The sequence below is a fragment of the Amyelois transitella genome, chromosome 21 (assembly GCF_032362555.1).
Source record: "Amyelois transitella isolate CPQ chromosome 21, ilAmyTran1.1, whole genome shotgun sequence".
In the NCBI taxonomy this organism is placed as follows: domain Eukaryota; kingdom Metazoa; phylum Arthropoda; class Insecta; order Lepidoptera; family Pyralidae; genus Amyelois; species Amyelois transitella.
Genome location: NC_083524.1, coordinates 3,338,763 through 3,360,008, shown reverse-complemented (window position 1 = coordinate 3,360,008; position 21,246 = coordinate 3,338,763). Strand labels below are relative to the sequence as shown.

Sequence of the window (21,246 nt, the reverse complement as noted above, 5' to 3'; positions counted from 1 at the left end):
AGTTAGCCTCGAAATAAGTTCGAGACTTGTGTTACGAGATACTAACTCAACGATACTTTATTTAATGATAAATACTTATATACATTAACTTCCAAGACCCGGGATAATCAGAGAAACTTTGTTTCTCATCAAGCTTTGACCGGGATTCGCACCCGAGACATATTCTGATAAAAACAACATGTGTGAAGTGAAAAGTGCTGTGAAAAGATAATGGAAATACTTATTTCAACACATAATTTGTGTGACAACAACTCTTCTATTTCCACCTGGCTTTAGTCTCGGTTGCATCTTCATTACTCCGGACTCGGGGTATGCCTATGACCCTGGATTTGATTTGCCTATGATTATATGTAATTGATTACTGTTTGAAATATGAAAAAACGATATCAATAACCAGGAATTGAATCATTATAATTTTATGATTTGTCAAGTCAAGATAATTACAAAATTTCTGGTATCTAAGAAAAAGATGGATTGACAAAATAAAACAAAACGAGCAAATTTGTAAAATAAATTTTATTACTTTATTTACAAGATGACAGGGACAATACTTCGAACACTCGACTTAAAACAATTAATGTAAACAAGGTCCTCAATCGAACGACTTTCAACCGGTGCGCGGATAAAGCATAATTATGACATTTCTCAGCGTGTACTATTACTTATTTTATATATTGTAATTTGCACAGTTTTTACCAGTTTATACTTTTCGCATCTGTCTACCCCCATGGGGGATGACGACATAATACGTGTTTGTAAAATTAATTAAAACATGACAACGGTTGTCGAAGTCTACAATTGAGAGATATAAACCGTTAAAAAATGTGCAATTTACATTCTCAGAGTCGTTTTTCCAGAGGGATGAAATAAAAAAAAATTACTCCATAACTTTTTAGTCCGACTGTAGCAAAGAACAAAATAATATTTTACCCAGAATTATAAAAAAAAAACATTTTTGGTTATGAACTTCAACAATTTTACCGTCTTTACAGATCAAACACATGAACCAGAGCATTAATTTTAACTTTATTATGTCTTGCTTCAGTATACCATTTTGGACGATATAAAAATTCTTAGTGAAAAAGTAAACAAAAAAAATATTTCCATACAATTTGAGCACAGTCTTTGTTTTAAAAGATAAAGGTAATGACACAGTGCGGCTAGCGCATATTTTGCGTCGCCATTATGCGCAATTAAATCAAAGTTGCCTACATACCGAGTATTCAATATTACAATTATTGTCTGGCCGCCACAAATTATTTTAAACAAAACAAATCCAAGTAAGTCCGTATCATCAACTATTCTAGAGCCAGGCAGCTGTCAATTCAAAAACTTCCGAATCACTAACATGTTATATTATAGTACAGACTTAAATATATAAGTATTATTTACAAAGCGTACCTCGTGTTTCGTATTGCGTGAGGTAACAGCGTTTGCCACACGTTTTTATACACGTTATTATTTATAAAACGAGTCTTGAACGTTACAAACTTTAAAAATAACGACGTTTATTCGAACAACGATGAACACTTGTCAGCCCGCGTCGAGCTTTGCATGGCCACAGTGTAAACATAGAAGAGATGAATGCGCTTAGTAAAAAAAAACACTATAATGTTTTGGTATCTATGTCACCACTGTGTCCAAGCCCTTACAGAGAATTTAAGAGAGATTACAAAGGCTTCAGACAAAACGCTTACATTAAATATTGAAATAATGTACACTAATTTATTTCAACTGGATTTTTGTACAAATTGTTGTTGTGGTACCATTACAACATGGCGTATACGCGCAGGCGCAGACTAGATTAAGGCTGTGATGCGGTTGTCCGAATCGCCATTACTATTTTTAAATGTAAATTTCCTATGTTCGCTATCTTATAATTCAAATGTTTATCTAAATAGATAAAAAATGTTTCACAAAAGGTGTCCGGCACAAGAAAACAATTCCTCATTACAAAGAGTATATGAGATTATTTATTTCATATTACAAAATCACCGAACACTTGGTTAGTCTTCTCATGAATATCGTCCAAGGGGCTTACTAAAAATTATTTTTAAAAACTTCATATATACTCAATGCCGTTCAACGCAACCACTAAACACAATGAATTCAAGTCGAAATACAAAATATTTTGCTAAACAAACCAACAAGCGAGAAAGGGTGACCTTTTTTTGCTAAAAAAAGGTCACCCTTTCTCGCTCTAGCCAATGACGTTTTTCAATTGACGGTAGGATTATACATATATATGTCAGTGAAGCAAAGTCAGTCAAGGATAGCAAGGAAGAAAATCACTATGTTGCTATCACTTACAAAAAGCTTCAAGAAAGAAGTGTACATGCTTCTGTTATACATACTGGGTTAAATTTAAGCGATATGAATAATTTACAAAAACGTTGGCCGCGCCTGCACTAGGTCACAAATAAAATTAAAACTAAAAGTTTGATCGAATCGCCCAGGAGATACTATATATAGATGATGAATAATGGAGATAGAGGATGAATAAATTATCATCACAAAATTAAGTTAAAATTTTATGCGGCGGTGTGACTTTTTAAATAATAAAAGTACGATAAAATTCTTACAAAATGCATATTAAAAAACCCGAGTGTGTGTTATTTAAAAATTAATGTATAAACATTACTAGGTGTAATAAAATTGTCAGGCGTTTCAGTCGAAAGTTATTTGGTATACGCAGATCCCTGTCACACAATGTTTGTGATTACTTCGATTGTTCTAGGTCTCAATATCAAACAATGGGTTAACAATATTCACTTTGTAATTTTGACGTATATATGGATGAATAGTAAAAAATGGTTACATTATTCTCTTCATATTCTTACAGACATCATAATATTAAATTGTAAAGGTTCATTTTGTTTTGTATTCTCAAATACAAAAATTCTTTTCTAAACAGTCTTTTAATTATTAACTATATGTATATTTCCATATTATTGCTGATAAAATTGTTTACAATATTACTAAGGAACGCAGATACATACAAACAAAGAATTGATGTATCTTATTTATACTAAACATAACAAAGTACGACATAGTATATTGCCAATGAATTTATACTGTAATTAGATGAGAATAAATAAAATCAGATTTTCAAGTAAGATAAAATTTTTGGGAGCCTTAATAAAATTCCAAAAAATGTTAAGATTTAGAACATTTCATGTTTTTTTTACAATTTTTATTGCTACATTATGTTACGTCAGCAGTCAGTTTTTCCTTTTTAATTTGGGTTTAAATCAACCTAGTAAGTGGAGACATACGGGTGATATTCTTTTATTTGTATTTTTAACATTTCTGCTGTTTATACAAAAAGGGCTTTAACCTCAAAGAAGTTATTTAGTACAGGTAATTTGTCGAGCTCCACGGCACAATGGTAACGATTTTATCATTTTCCAACTTTATAATAAATTCATAGTATAATTGGCCATACACTGAATCAGTAACATTTAAAATCACCGTTTCGAGAAAGAGCAAAATACATGTTAATTTAAAAACAAAACACTCTAATGTTTGAAATATTTTTGTATTATGCCCATAATCACTCTCACATTGACGATTTGTCAAAATATCTTACACCAGATGTTAGTACTTAAGCTTTAACGTGTATAGCTTTTAACATATTTGACACTGTTTGATGTTAAGGCTACAATTTTCAACAATTTTTAACCATAAGTACTAGTGTCAACGAACGTAACGTTTTTCTACCGTGACCTTGAACTATCATGATGATAAAAACCAGAGATACTTCGCTTTTTAATGTATTAAAATCAGAACTAAAAAAACATTATATTTGACAGTGACAAGACGCCAAGTATAATACTAATGCCATCATCATCTAGTGAGAAAAATTAACATCAAATTGCCAAATCAATAAAACATCAAATTCGAGAAGCAGAGTCACAAAATATGTTTGATTTCTTGTGAAGTATGACAATATAGTCATGTAATAAGCGATAAAGCATATCTCATTTTCAAATATAAACGGGAATACATAGCTATGCGTTTTTTGAAGTCTTGTAATACGTGTCATCGATCATTACCTGCAGTTTAGTTTCCAATATTTTTTTATATAAAATGTGTATAAAACTAATACACTAAGTTAATTTAACTCCGAAAAGGTCAATCATTAAGTCATTCTCATAAATTTTTTCGAGGTATTCACGATTTGTTCCGTTTATTTTGTGAAAGTAAAAGCTGACAATATTAAAACGCTACTTAGAAATGTCAAATTTATCTTTTATTCAAACCAATAACATTATGAAACAAGTATACAAACGTCACTTTATTCCTAATTATAAATTTGGTTTTAGCTGAAAAAAAAAGGTTATTCTATTAGAAGTATTAGTAACTCTTATGCCCTGATACATTTACTGAGGATTTGGACTCTGAATTATCTACCGTGGCCACATATACATCTATTATCACGACAAAAAAACACATTAAATTTCCACTCGCTACGTTTCTTGCAGATCTTTCATGGCCATATAAATAATGTTCTAAAATAGAAAAAAAAAAGTAAATCTATTCCAAGAAGTTTCTCAGCTTGCGAGTTGTGACGTCACATACCTGGGGGTATATTCTAATGTTGTTCTAAACTAGTTGTTCTCCTTGGTTTCCGTTTCTTCCGCATGGTTCTCGGGCGCGGGCGGTTTGAACGCGATCGCGTACGGATACTTGACGCGACACGCCTCGACGTATTCTTCTGTCTCTTTCTCGCACTCGCCGAAATCGCCGGCTCGCAAGCTTTCTAATACTTCCACGCAGCCCTGAAATGTAATTATTATTTTATTAAAAATAAGAAATTAATCCAAAAGCCATCGATGTGATAATTCCATCTAATTCTTGTGATTTGCCAGTGCCGTGTGGTTCCAGGCACCAATAGAAAAAAAAAATGGGACCACTCTATCTCTTAAGAAACCTATCACTGTTTGAGACTCAATGCCATCAACAAGCCATACAGCTGAACATGGCCTTCTAGTCTTTTCAAGACTGTTGGTTCTGTCTACCCCGTAAGGGATAAAGACGTGATCTTATGTATATACATACATCAGCTACGTACCTGTATGTCTGTATCGGGGAAGTCGAGCCTGGTGGCGAGCTGGCGCGCCTGCGAGGCTCTGTCGGGCCGCAGCCGCAGTAACGCGCGCGCGCCCCACAGCGCGCCGCACTGCGACTTCTGTCCCGCGCCGGATACGAACTCTTCCGCCATTTGTACGGCGCTGCGGCCGCGGAACATCTGATAACATGGAAAAAGGTTAATTTAAAAAATAAAAAAAAAAACAAATTCCAACAAGCGAAACGGGAATGGCGCGCGCGACGCCATTTTTATAGCGCGATAAACTGACGCTGCGCAGTTTCACGACATAATTAAAAGCATCATCAGAAACAAAATAAATATATCAAAACATCTATAGTTTATCGCGCGATAACAGTGTAATGATGAAATTACAGTATCACTTTTATAAGTTACACCTATGCACATGCGCAGAGCTTTACATGGCGCGAAAATATTTGAGCCAATCAGAGCTCACCATTAGAACCCGCAAATTGAACTGTCCGCTATTATGAGCGAGATAGCAGGATACATGTTGTTTTTTGATAAAAGTATAAGATATTTACTGTCTACAAACATACAATATAATCACGTCTATATACCTCGCGGGGTAGACAGAGCCAACAGTCTTGAAAAGACTGATAGGCTACGTTCAACTATTTGGCTTAATGTAAGAATTGAGATTCAAATAGTGACAGGTCGCTAGCCCATCGCCTAAGAGAAGAATCCCAAGTTTATAAGCCTATCCCTTGGTCGCCTTTTACGACATCCATGAGCATTAGACGCAGTGGTCCTATTCTTTTTTTTATTGCACCTACTACTGTCTGATAAACTTTAAAGTAATAAGGTTGTTATTTTATTAAGTTTTATTCGATTTGATTCTTGTTATATGATTCTATGATGGTTGACTGGTACACACGGCTTGTGAAATACCAAGTAAATATAAGGCAAGACGTCACAGCTATATCCTGAGCACATCGTACAATCACCAGTGACATTCTGCGAAGGCTATTGTCTGTAATGGACATGCAAACTCACTGGTTGGGTCTCAGCATTGATAACACACAACACGTGAGGGTTCAGGTCAGCTTTCGACGTCTCCAGGTAACCCTGGAACCGCAGCAGGCAGTCGTGGAGGTGATGGTGTTCGCTGTTCAGCCGCCACGCCCGCTTCAAACTTTGTAGCATTAACAGGGGTCTTTCTGAAACACGCGAATGTAGGTAAATACATTAGTTATAATAAATTGAATGTGTTTAAAAACTATTTATATCCTACTAATATTATAAATGTGAAAGTTTGCGAGTATGTCAGGATGTCAGTACAGATGTTTGTTACTCTTACACGCAAAAACTACTAAACCGATAACGATGAAATTTGGTATGTAGGTAGCTGAAGACCCGAAGAACGAGGACCTATATATATTTAACATATGGGCTACTTTTTATCAGACTACGGCATCTTCAGCTTTAAATTCCACTAGCAATTGCCGGCGACTTCGTTCGCCGTAAAAGTTTACCCACAATCTTTCATACCCCCTTTTAACCCCTTATCTACCTTTCTTGCAATAGTGCGACAGTATTAACTCTATCTCTGTACCAAATTTCATCAAAACGGTTCAGTGGTTTAGGCATGAAACCGTAACAGACAGAGTTACTTTCGTATTTACAATATAAGTAGGGATTAGCTCCGTCCATTATATCAAGACGTCAGTCCAGAACTTCACCGATCTACTGACTTCCCCTTTTGCTAGCGGACATTTGTTGCTCACATATCTTGGAGGTTTCCTCTTGTCTGTCAATGTTACTAGAACGACAAAATAGTCGCATTTACAAAAGTTCTTCACGCCGTATTGCTTCTTATATATATTCAGGACTTCTTACATATTTTCATTACCGTGGCAATACTCATTTCCGTGAGACGTTGTCCATGTTTCACTTTCATATAGGACAAGCCTAAAATGAATTAATAGAGCGTTCAACCTTATCAGCATTCCATTAGAACTGGTTAACTTTGGCTGCATGTAATCTGTTATCAAATTAAACTGTCAATATTCACCTTTCCTAAAGTATATTTCAAAGGCCATTAAATGTGTGTCGATTCGGTCCGCCGCTAATGTTCTCAGCGGCAATAGGAACTTGATTGCTTGTTCTAATGGGTCCTCTACCTGAAATCAGGAAAAATTATATTTAATTTTATTTTTAAGGACATAAAAATAATACATAAATATAATCAAATCATACTTTACAGGACAAATTTAACGAGCCTTAAATGAATTTAAGTTTAGAATTCATAAATTTTTCTCCACATATGACATAGTCTAGAAATTAAAGATATATATATATAACTTATATTTAAAACTTTTAATAAGAGGTAGGTAATTCAAACTTTTTATGTCCTACAAAAGTTTTGAAAACGTATTTCAAAAGCAAATTCAAATACTGAATGCTGGTCCTATACGACTCAAACACCCGACCTTACGAGTCACAGACCAAACTCCTAAACCACAAAACCACGCAGCTGGCCGGAATAGCTATCTAAAAATAGACTATGACCTATCGAAGCCTACAAAGGTCACGTCACTTCAATTTCCGGCGGCAACAGGCGTTCCCTGCATCCATTGGCATTTGGTTGCAGACATTATTTTAGTCGTGTCGTGATTTGTAGACGACAAGTGACTGTAGGCTATCGAGTTCTTTGTTTTGAATGAATTAAGTTCTTAAATTAAACAATAAGAGGCAAACGTTAAAAAAAAAAAACAAAATCTAAAAAAAGAATAGTATGGATGAAAGGTTTACTTCTACAGTACAGAGTTCCGTATCCATAAGCGGGAAATGATACCGTTCGGCTGTCACCAAGCTATATCTCATCAATTGATGATGAAACAACGAACATTACCAAAAAATAACAAAAAATAACGATGCCAACTTTACAACAACCAATTGTCCATTAATATCAAACCAATTCAATGGAAATCTGAATAACACTTATGACTTGGTACGACACGAGAAAGCTCGTAGGTACTTATGAAATCGCTAGTTGGACTTAAATCCCTATAAACTTAAACTGACAAATTACGAAATCCTCACCCTGGCAAGTTTGTCCGGGATCAGCTCGTCCAGCTGCGGCGCCTCAGGGTCTCCCTGCTCCTGCTGCTGCCGCGCCTTGTGATGCTGCTCGCGTTTCACCTGGAAAATTACAATAGACAATTCAGGTTCTCAAATTTCAAAGGATACAAATGTTATAAATACAAAATATTTCAAATAAAAACATCACTTCACCAGCTTCTGAGGACTGAGAAAGTAAGTAATTATTAGATTCATATAACTGACTTTCAAAATTCCTGTGTCTTCGCATTCTTAGGTTAATCCCTGGCTTTATCCAGGACGTCACCGAACATTCATAAAGATAATAATAACAAATTATATTGTTCCAGGGTTCGATCAATTATATGTCAGGCTTAAAGCGTGTCTATCCGTAAAGTGCGTCTATAAAAGGCGGCAGTCCAGCCTGCTTCAAGAAGAACAGCCGCTTTGAAAGAAGCGTGAGTCGAACCTGCACTAAACCAGGAATCGCTGACACCAAATGGAATTGGTGAAACACCAAAATCGCCTTCCTATAGCTAGGAAGCGACTGGAGACGAAGGTGGAGAAAGACATCACAAAAAAAGAGAAGACTGAACGCACCTGTACTTGCGCGGCCAACGCACTCTCTTGTTCGGCTTTGCGTTTTGCTTTCCTTTGTTTATTCCTAAGTTTCTTCAGTTCTGACGGCGCAAGGTTTTCTGTGAACAACGAGACATCATATGTTAAATACTATGCTTTGTAATTATGAAACTTAATTATACTAGTGTCGTCATCCATTTTTTCTAGTACATAATATATTGTGGTTGAGTGGGACCAAATGCTGTAAATAGAGCAATTCAATATTTCACCTTTATCAAATTAGAAACATGATCTTAATTGTAACACTAAAAGTACTGTCAAGCTCTTTTTTTGGTAAATTGTTTAGTTCCTGACTACAATTCGATAATTCTGTTTCTATTATTATGATTTCCGTGATTTCGACCTTAATTAAATGAAGTATATATAAAACAAGTCAATCGCGAACTACTTTTCATCATTTATTTAAGTGATTTGAAGTGTAATTTTAATTAAATTCGTTAGACTCGACACAGCGTGGGCGCATTGTGCCGGCGCGTGGCGCGGCGTGTCGCAAACGTCTTGCGAAAGATTGCTCTTTGACTGTGTCTGCTCTATGGTCACAAGCATCAATGAAATACTCCATTGTTTGACCGGGGACACCCGACATGTCATATTGCCAGTCGGGTCTATGAACCAAAAGATTCAGTGTCAATTTTGAAACTCATCTGGAGAAATAAAGGTCCTTGACTGTGTATCTGCTTTACGAGATTGAAAATGTAAGTTGTGACGGAAAATAATTTATTATAAATGAAACTTGCTACACAAAACCGCAAGAACATCATATCATATACTTACATATGTGTTATAGAAAATATTCATTTATAATAAGTAATTGACGCCGAAGCCTTGTGCACAGACGCAGCGAAATCTATTATTACAAATATTACTTCCTCACCGGATGGTATATCACCGCGACACGGTATTTCCTATCGCGGAAATACAACCGTTACATTTACTTGTATAGGAAATAGAGCTTCGAAATAATAATAATGAAAGCGAAAGGTCACTCAACTCACTTCTCATTGACTGGAAGATTGGACATGATAATGCAAATTGGCAAATAGAAAGATAAGATATTCTTAGATAAAGTTATCAACTTTATCTAAGAATAAGTTATCAACTTTATCTAAGAATAAGTTATCAACTTTATCTAAGAATATCTCATCTTTCTATTATATTAAAAGAAACATCTATTAAAATTTAAAACATTCTAAAGAAGCAAAATAACGTTAATTATATTTAAACATCTTAATCGGTTTAGGAATAGCTATCGATCCAATTAAAAATTTCATTCGATAGATTGTTCAACTAAAAATTAATCAAAAACTGTGTCGATTTATTTCGATAGACAGTTAAATCACAAAAATAAGCTAGTCTTTGAACATTTACCAGACGATTACGACGACCGCGCCTTGCATGAAATTTTCAAATCAGTTTATGGAAAATTTTAAAATAATGTGTAGTCAAACATAATCTTACGGTCCGTAGCCGAGTATGAGTAGACAGAATCCGGTTTTCGCAACGTCATTGTAGTTTAATCTGACGTCTGGGACACGTATTCACAAATTACTGCTCTAATTCACCGGAATTTCGCAAATTCAAATTAAGGCACGCCCCGAGTTTACTACAACGCTATGTGCAGCTGTGATTAGATTTTGTTAATAATTAGACCTGCATACAAGCTTTTGCCAAGGGTTTTTAGGAAATTGGTTTTCATTCATTCCTACTTTTACACTTCCAGAACATACAGTAACCTTCTGTTAATATTGTAACGTTATTAAACTAAAACTTTCAAAACAAGAAAAATCTGATGCCGTCGACATAATATATGCACCAAATTTCGTCTAAATAAAATCAATGGCAGCTGTTTTAACTTTTGTATAAAAAGTTTTCTAAAAATAAGACCTTTGAAATCGGAGCTAATTGATATTATTTAATAGATAAACTAAAGTTGAATATATTACCACAAAATAATTTAAACATTGTTCATTACAACTAACATCCACAACAGCAATAGTTTACTATTCTCATTACACTGCAATGGATTTTCAAACATTAATTGCACATAGTTACGCTAAAGTACCCTTTAATATCTTCATTTAGTTGAAAATAAATTTACAGTCCTTTACGTGTTTATGATTATTGTGCGACCGATGCCCACAAGAACAAACTTTTGATCAATATTGTGCACCCTTACTATTAAATGTGAAATATTCTCAATTATTACAGACACAACTTTGAAATGATCATCTTCACCGGTCTAGAAAAGAGCTCAAATGCAGTGATATGATTGGGTAAGTCAGGTTTTTTCACGAAACGACTCCCGTTTGACCTCCACAATTTTTGCAAGACTAACTAATCTACATAGCCGTTTAATTCCCTCTCCTGGTGTTAATTCCGGTTACATCCTAACCTTTATTGAGAGGAGCCAACCTTTTGACCATTATCCTGGATAAGGTAACATTAAAATAGTCTCCCTTGATATCTAAAGCTATAGGGAAGCCTTAATTATACCTTCAGCCGCTAAGCTTCATAATATGTGGTCTTTCCACTCTCTCGGTGTTCGACATACACAATATCAAAAAGTTTTTGTTCAAAATCGTTTCATTCACTACAAATAAATCTACTTTATTGTTATCTATAAATATAATTGAACACGAACCATATCCTAGCCGTGTTGTAATGTCTAAACGAAACTGGTCCATTCTCATGGCGACCAGTCCGACCAGTTTATCAAACTTTATCAAACATTCGAAGGGACATAATGCTTCAATGCACTGTTTTGGATTTGCACATAAATCTGTCAGTTACAATCATAAATAGACCTTATGATTAGAAAACAGATGACTGCCTGAGGGAAATCTATCTTGATAGAGTCAAAATTGGAGGATAAGACGTCTGAATCTAACTAGTAAACTGGAGTTTAGAAAAATTTACTTTTCTGAATTTAAACGAACATCAAAAGGGAGGTACACAATGGGTCGATGCACTATAGTCTATGGTTAAGAATTTGCACATAAATCCGTCAGTTTATAATGAATACATACATACATACATACATATGATCACGTCTATATCCCTTGCGGGGTAGACAGAGCCAACAGTCTTGAAAAGACTGAATGGCCACGTTCAGCTATTTGGCTTAATGATAGAACCGAGATTCAAATAGTGACAGGTTGCTAGCCCATCGCCTAAAAGAGGAATCCTAAGTTTATAAGCCTATCCCTTAGTCGCCTTTTACGACATCCATGGGAAAGAGATGGAGTGGTCCTATTCTTTTTTGTAATAGTGCCGGGAACCACACGGCACTGTAATAGTGCCGGGAACCACACGGCACATAATATATAATGAATACTTGTACACATAATTTAAATGAAAGATGTGCACGAGTATTTTGACAAAATCTATAGGGGCAATGAGGCATCTCAATCTAAAGGAAAACCTTTAAAACTAAAAGCTTTGTGCATACGAATTTGTGAAACGAATGAATAGTTAACGCGTTAATTTGCTTTTTCACGCAAGAACGAATAAATACAATGACGAATACTTTTGCATTTTAGATACATTAGATGCTGGTAAACTCTAGTCACATAAAACACTACTTAACTTCCAATAGTATAATAAAGTCATATGAATAAGTGAACCAAGCCGTGACAGAAGATAGAAATAATAGACATTGATAATCCCACTGATAAACATGTCTACTGTGCCTCACTTACGATTACACCTGGATTACATAACTGATCGCACGTCAATACAGTTACGTGTCATTATTGACAGGTAACGTTACGTCTGCATCGGCTTCTTTAAAACAGACGCCGTAATAATTAATTACTTATGGCATGTTGTTTCTACTTCCCGTGAATAAATGGTCAAACAGTTAGTCGTGAGAGATTAACTTATTAACAGATAATTTCCGCTGGAGTATCGTGCAAACGTTGAACAGTATTAATATTTTGAGCAATACTTCATAAATTATAATAAATAGTTATAAATATATGTACTAAAAATAGACGAAATAAACATGGGGAAAACATGCAAAGTTTCCAGAAAGCACCAATTATGTTTTAAGCAAAATAGCAAAACAAAATAAATAATCGGTTAAAATAAAATAAATAATCGATTTGACAGATTCTGAGGGGTCAATCACAAACAAGCAAGTATTTTACTTTTCAATAACAGTAAATGTGTATCAGTATGTAGATTGAATTGTAAACAACCGAATATAATTGATATATCATTCGGTTCTGCAATCTGCAGCCATCGGTGGCCTGAAGGCATCACGCACGCCGATCTATCTGATTATTTACTTTTAATCATGCGTATTATTGCTATTCTTACTATGCACCATATGATTCGCGATATTTTAAAATAAGACCATGTTGTTAAGTCTTACTTTGGGTTGATCCCCTGCATTATAAAATAATGGAGGAAAAGGTCATAAAATGCAACTAAGAGAGCACATTTATCTATTACAAGCTTTTACCATAATCCATTGTGAGTTACCCTTGCAAAGGTTGCGAAGGTCAGACAGGAGTCGCTTCATGCAAAACTATTATCCAATCTAGGATCATAGTCAACCCCGCACTCCTCTCCAGAGTTGTGAGAATGTAGCCGGGATTAGAAGTTTAAGAAAAAACAAGTTTAAGAAACATCGTTCTACGTAATTATTGAAAGTTAAAAAAAGTAGCGAAAGAATAAATGATATTTAACTAATAGTATTAGTTAACAAACCATCAAGATTATTAATGGCATAGAAACGGAGCTATTGTGAAAGCAAACCACGGGACCACCTGCTACGGAACAACGAGATACGAGGCTGACCAAACCTAAATCGGCCACATTGCACAAACCAGTTTTGATACTAAAGTCTAGAACCAACATTAGGAAAAGCAAGTTGTTACAATTTTTTGTGCTGTAACCAATACTTAATTTTTAAGCTTATGAACAAAATTTGTTTCAATATTTGGATAGTATTCTAAAACCCTTTAAAACTAGACCAAGAAGTTTCTGTGCTGTTAGCGTATGAGTTGAGTTTAAGGTAGAGTAATTAAATTCTAGACTTCACGAAATTCTTTATCTACAGATCTTTGAAGTCGCTGCTCGGTTCTACTTCTAGATCTAAGCTCTGGGATAGCATCGTTCAGACCATGGATCCAATAACTTCTTTTCCAAGAGATATCATGATTATACAATGAAACCAAGAGACAAGACCATAATACTTTGTGTATGCTCCAGAGAGGTAAATAAACGGAATTAACGCCAGCAGGAAAAAGACAAAGATTCTTTACGAATATTTTCTTAAATCATACAGAAAAGCTATATAGATTTAAGCAAATTCTCACGTAGACACAACCATTTAATTAATAACCGGTGAAGTGCGACGAACGCCGCACTTGGTGCGTTCCGCATCGCACTGACCCAGTTGTAACGCACGCGCAGTGTGACTCATTTTCACGCGTATTATATAATCTTTGCTTTTTTTATTGCTTCTTCTTCGTGGTTTATCAGGTTGATTGTTTGATGCATCTCATCAAATACTTTTAAAATAGAAAACTCATTTATTGCATGAACTTTGTCAGCACGGCGTGATATTATTTAATCGATCGCATAATATTCATATTGTTTTTTATCATAGTTTCAGATTGACTTTTATTTTAAGCTCAATAAATAAAAGCGGTGGTAAAGTATTATCGATGATCTCAAAATGACAAACGATACAGAATTAGTACCATTCTGATTGTAAATTCTAGAGGTGCTGAAAGTGTGTATATAACAAACATGGCAACATGTAGTGCATGGTCACAACAAATTATCTCGTTAGCAAACAAATTGTTCTCAATAGAATAACAACAGCGGTAAATAAGTCTGAAATCCTGTTTACCGACTGATGATAGACCAATTTGAAAAACATCACTCGAAGGTTAATGAATAAGCCTTACATGTAATGTGCAACATTAACCCTTAAAATAAAATTACAAATCAATAAGATTTCATGATGAAACCTTGCTTGGACATTCAAAAAAATTATCGATTGCTGAAAATAAGAAAAACGTAATTTACATTATTATTCACAAGTTCGCAATAACATAGTACCATGCAAATGAAAGCGCAATTTTTTCTTTACTTTTGACTTGCATTCCTTCATATAGTCAAATCTTTATTCCTTGTAGGGTAGACAGAGCCAACAGTCTCGAAGAGACTGATAGGCCACGTTCTGCTATTTGGCGTTATGATAGAATTGAATTTCCAAAGACTTGCAATTTGACACAAAAGACCAGTTAAAGCAGTTATCCACTTACTCAAGTTTTATTTTCAGATTTATTAGGCATCGAATTCGCCGAATGTTAAAATTTCAACTAGTGAGTCAGCGAGCCCTTGGTCAGAATAGTGACATTACTAACACCAGGTCCTCGCCGTCAAATTTTGATTGACTTGGCAACGGTAAGCGTGAGATCATTGGTTTAGCTCTAGTTACCACTTTGAAGAAATGTATTCAAAATGATATTTTAAGAATTATAAATCTGAAAAACAATTATTCATCATCGAGATAATTTCCGAGTAATGCTTAACTATGTATCTATGTTTAAAATTAACAACACCCGCTTTGTTACTAAACACTATGATTTAGTACACAAACAAATAAACAATATTTCGTATACCGTCCAACTTTTTAAGACTAAGTAAACCTCAACAAAATTGATAATTTAAAAGAAGCGTGTGATTTAATGATTACAAATGACATAGAACAGGAAGTTTGAAACTCCATTAATATTATGTCCATAATTGAGAAGCACTAATGATAAACCAACACCATTTAAATGATGTGTATTGTGAACCATTTGAACATTCGATTCACATTCACACATCAGCTTGCGAAGGCCATCAAAATGATAAATTAAAACTTTCACAGTTGCGTTCAGTTGCAGTTTCTCCAAGAAATGTAGGACAAATGCAAAATAGGGTCGCGGATTGAGAGTAGCGATATTATTTATAGAGCACGTAACGTCTCGTTACAAGAACATTTTATTTATAGATGGTTATAGAGTACATTTTAGAACTGTTGTTGTAATTTGGGGTGGCATCGCAACACAGCTGAATTATTTCTTTTATTATTTCTTTCTGCAAGTAAATGAACATATAACTTTAAAATTTAATGCCTTAACAAACACGATAAAGAAACACCTGTAGCAACATGTGAAGATCTTGAAGAGTTATATGCTGTAGAAGAAATTAATGACCACTTACAGACACCAAATTAATTCTATCCTTTAAAGAAAAAAGAAAAGGTTCTGATTAAAAATCCTAATGATTGATCGACTCTGTCACAATATATAATTTGAATGCACGCGCTCTACTGCACCCACTAAAACCACCATGGCTGCTGTATGTCCTAGTGATCCAAGCGATAAGAATGGCCGGTGCATTGCCAAACTGCGCCGCAAGCGAATGCCTTTCCCATTATAACACTACTGCCACCCGCGGGTTCGACTGCGCTAAATAGACTCGTGATTTGAATCGCGTATCGCTTAAATTGTTTTATTATAGTAGAACCGCCTAAATGAGTCCTCGCCCGCGGAGTACAGGGGCGCGGGGGTATGACGACGAAGGGGAACGAAAGAGGTGCGGGCGGCGGTCGAGCGTAGCGTGTAATACAAGGGGCGAAATGTTACTGGACATTTCTTGAGATATGTGACGTCATAGTGGTTAGCGGCAAACAGGTGAAGATTTTTATTAAAAAAATAATAATGGCTATACAAAATTTGAATGAAACAACTGTAAACTATACAACGTGTTCCTTTTGTTATCCCATAACTCCATGGTATCAACGAGACCACGTACATGAATTAAATAGCATAAGCATTTTTCGATTATTGTTATTTTCAAATTTTTATTTTTCATACAAAACAATTCGATAAAAATGTGATTTTATGATATATAGGTATGATATGTAGGTAAAAAAAAGGTAATAAAGTTATGTATGTAATATTTATTTATGCAAAATTTATCAAAATTATAAATCAATCACTTATGTCCATAATATCACTATCACTGGAACTTGATTCTTCACTTTCACAACAGCCATCATCAGAATCATCAGAATCGTCTTGCACATTAATAATAAAATCAACAACTTCATCTAGGACTCCATCATGTTTGCAATATTCGTCTTCGATTTTAATCACGTGTTTAACACAATTCTCCCATTTCTCTTTGGGATATTCAGCAAATAATCTCTCTAATATTTCTTTTTTCTGGTCCAAATTAGAGTCGATACTTTTTTGTGCTAATTGTCCTTTGATATCACCCCAGACCAACTCAATTGGGTTCAGGTCTGGGTGATATGGAGGCAAACGCAATACTTCGTGTCCGTTTCTTTTCAATACCTCGTCAATTTTGTAAATATCTTCTGTGAAATTACTTTTAATTAATTTATATAAGTCATCCTTTCTAAGTTTTTCATCAAAAGGCACGTTATGTCGTCGTAGCCATTCTTGCATAGTTGGCTTGGTAGAAGCCATAGTTGGCTTTTTCTCTTCTCGAACCGAATGATAAGCTGCGTTGTCCATTACTATGACAGAATTTTGCGGTATATTAGGCATGAGCTTTTCATTTATCCATTTACTGAAATTTGCGAAATTCATAGAATCGTGATAATCACCTGTTTTACATTTGGATTTGAATATCACAAGGGCTCCGTCTACAAATCCAATTTGACCTCCACAATGTACGATGATCAAACGGTCCCCTTTACCAATATGAGATAGAACGCCAAGTTCATCCTTTGATTGCCAACATTTTGAAACGTTATGAGACGCGTTTACATAAGTTTCGTCAAGGTATAAAATATGTCTTCCTTCTCTACGATATTTTTTAATAGTATTTAGGTATTTCCACCTCCACGATGTGATATTTGGCTGTTCGATAAGGAGTTTCCTTTTAGATCCGCATTTCTTAAATTTAAAACCTAGATCATGTAATAATAGCCTTAAATATTCCCTGCCGCAGTGTAATATATTCTCTTCTCTAAGTACAGCGTTCAAAGTTTTCAGAGTAGGTATTTTTTTGAAAATTGTGTAAAACTGAGTGACTTTTCTTCTTACCACTCCTTTTGTGAAATCGTCTATTTCCACTCTTTTTCTACGAACCTGTTTTGGTTTTCTCGGTGATTTAAATCTCTCGTTGTCATTTAATGCTTTCCCTTGTTGTACAATTCTAGATACAGTCTTTTCTGATAGTCCAGTAACTTCTGCTACAGTTTTATTTAAAGGTATATCTTGTTTATATTCATCAGAATTTGGGTCGAGTTTCTTTTTTCTAAAATATTCATATACGTTAAACGCCATTTGTTTGCACTGACTATTAATTCTATGTCCGAAAATATTTCGACTCATCTTGAGAATGTAATCTCATGTATAATTTTCACAAGGCGTCCGCAACTGTCAACACGTGTGATCGCTAACCGCGTAGCGAGCGAACTGAGTTTTTACAAGAATGCGCCCGCCGCCCGCACTTCTCTCGGTCCCCTTCGTCGTCATACCCCCGCGCCCCTGTACTCCGCGGGCGAGGACTCATTTAGGCGGTTCTACTATAGTAACGGACAATAAAAGTTGTTATAGTCAAAAGGTCACGGCATGTCAGTGATTTGCTGAAAAACACCTGGACGGACGATAATTGGCTGATCTATGCCCGACACCGCAGAGTAGGACCACTCAATATTTTTATTTAGACGCCATAAAAGACGACCAACTAGAAAATTTGTTAGACCGTTGGTGTCAGGACAAGCAGCTGACCTGCCTTACACGAGCTTTAAAACCTAGCAGCAACTAATTTTCGATCCGGAAAAAACGAGAGCAAATCAAAAATGTGTACACGATCATAATATACCCAAGTAATTTTCTAATGACTTACGATTCAATGGATATAATTAACTTATGGTCAACGTAATTACTAGTTAGCAACAAGGCGAGCGCTGCGCTTTCGGGCTCCAAGGGCGTAGGACCGCGGCGAAAAATTGCATTCACTTGGAGGCAACGCCCCGTAGACCTTAGCTCCGGTTCGGCACACAAAGAGTAATATTTAGAGCAATATTGCCTACGACTGTCGGTTCTTTCTGCTATTTTATCGAACATACATACATACATAAACTCACGCCTCTTTCCCGGAGGGGTAGACAGAGACTACCTCTTTCCACTTGCCACGATCCCTGCATACTTCCTTTGCTTCATCCACATTCATAACTCTCTTCATGCAAGCTCGGCGGTTTCGGGCACTTTTGACCTGACCCTTCACCAGGACGTCCTTAATTTGATCAAGATATGTTCGTCTAGGTCTTCCCACCCCGACCTTTCCCTCCACACTCTCCTTGTATATCTGCTTAGTCAACCTGTTTTCATTCATCCTCTCCACATGACCGTCTCGAACAAACGAAATATAATAAGTTCCTGGTTTGAATAGTTTGTTTTAATAAACTTCTTACTTACTTATTTATATACAATGTAAGTTAAATATAATCTTGCAGCTAGTGTACTTTCCGAATAAAGAATATTAAAAAAGAAAGAAACAAAATTATTTAAATCATTTAATACAAATCTCATTTGTACAAAAGTCTCAATCTGAAACTATGATAAAGTAACTATTAAAACAAAAGGTCTTCCAATAACTTAATAACCAAGAAAGGCCAATACGTGCTCTGCGTGCAAAATTACCCCACAAATGACTAATGGTAAACCACAATAGAAGATCCGTATGGATGACCGCGGAACAAATTCGCGAACCCAGCAATTAGCATGTATAAATCTTTAATCGTTTCGACAAACATCCGTTAGTCAAATTCGATGTCATAGTCTTCATAACACTATTTTCGTGACAAATGGTGGACATTACGGCGGGCTTTACCGATAAAAAAAACCAAACGATAAGTTGCTGTGTATATTTGAACATGTATCGAATAAATTTTAATAGAAGGCCATAAACTACATAAGTATTTAATACAAAAGCAGGTAACGATAAAACAAACTAATTAATTGATACAAAGTAAGAGATGACAATAAGTAGTTCCGTTTATCTACGTGGCACATAAGAAAATAACCATTCTCGATTTAGGGAATATTTAGTGCAGTTTTAAAAAAAAACCAATATGTGTTGTGTTCTCCTGCAAAGGTTACGTAGGGGAGTCGTATGTCCCCAAAATAAAATAATTGTCAAAAGGCGCACCATGCGATTCTATACAAAAAGGTGAAGATGTGTACCTAGATTTGCGCTCTGAGAAATAAATGAGATTGACAAAAATGGAAAAGGCATATAACACAATCAATAAAACACTAAAAATATTAACCACACCTGAATCACCTCCATATATAAAATTACTAATTCATGACGAAACATGACGTGACATACCTGTCCACGCGGTCAAACAATGACGATTTACATTGTAGATTAAACCCTGAACGTAGACGCCATCAATGTGACGCATGCAGAGGAGAGCATTTCAAGGAAAAACCCACACGATTCCTGACCAAGATCGTGTATAGCGTAAAAATGAATTGTTATGAACCTAAAGCACAGTATGACATCATACTCCTCCACAACGCAGCCATGTACAATTGTACAGAATCATTAGCAAAGTAAACAATATACCATATTTATCAACAGGTCCTTGTTGGAACTACAATAAAAATTTATACAAATTCACGGTCAATGCCTTTCAGTTCATTATTATTGAACCAGAGTTTTTAAAAGAACTTTAATAACAAAAGCGCCTTAATTTAACGTTTATCCAACGAGATAAGAGCGCTATTCCTAGAACACAAAAGCTAACAAGCCTCAATTGAATGTTGTGCAGGAGGCCTGTCAATAGTGTCAATCATTGCCTTAGGAAGCGGACTGACCTGAAACACAGAAACTGCAGAGTTAAAAATAATTGATTCATATTTGGCAAAATTTCGTGAAATACTTTATAAAGAATTTTCAATTAGCGACTCGGAGTTGTGTGTTAACATAATAACCATCATAACTTAAGCAATTCAGTCATATTGCAGTTATTCTTGACAAAACTATAAGTACTCCGAATAATTAAAAATTAGTTTCACCATCTACTTCTCATAGTTCCACTTTATCTACTATCATGTACAACAAGCATTTTCTACATTGCTTTTTGTCATATCGACGATAATATTGTTATCATATCATTATTTTAACAAACCATCGAACATTTCTAGAGCCTACCTTTCAATTCCATTTGATAAAGTAAACCTGTTTTTTACCTTCTCAAGAAGTGTCCATAATAATGTAATCCTTTGCTTCTCATAATTCTATCATTAGTTTGTTTTACTACTGCTTTTCGCATTCATTTTTCAATCAATCCATTCTATTCACATCACATTTCCACTTAACATATCCATGTCCGCTTCATCCAAATGCTTTTAATGTAACTTTATTTAGACTTAAAAGTCTTTAACCTTGTTTAGTTTACA

The 21,246-nt window shown here is 35.1% G+C and overlaps 1 protein-coding gene across 1 annotated transcript in view; it reads right to left on the bottom strand.

Annotated features, from left to right (window-relative positions):
* Nucleotides 1-497: 497 nt before the first annotated feature.
* Nucleotides 498-21,246, bottom strand: part of LOC106139411 (N-alpha-acetyltransferase 15, NatA auxiliary subunit) — a 94,253-nt gene continuing 73,504 nt past the window's right edge. Inside the window, exons 12-17 of the mRNA XM_060950251.1 lie at nucleotides 8,753-8,850; nucleotides 8,156-8,254; nucleotides 7,125-7,233; nucleotides 6,107-6,270; nucleotides 5,075-5,251; nucleotides 498-4,781 (exon numbers count right to left, since the gene is read on the bottom strand). Of these exons, the coding sequence (XP_060806234.1) occupies nucleotides 4,611-4,781; nucleotides 5,075-5,251; nucleotides 6,107-6,270; nucleotides 7,125-7,233; nucleotides 8,156-8,254; nucleotides 8,753-8,850 (818 nt within the window). The 3' untranslated portion in view covers nucleotides 498-4,610. The remainder of the gene's footprint in view (nucleotides 4,782-5,074; nucleotides 5,252-6,106; nucleotides 6,271-7,124; nucleotides 7,234-8,155; nucleotides 8,255-8,752; nucleotides 8,851-21,246) is intronic.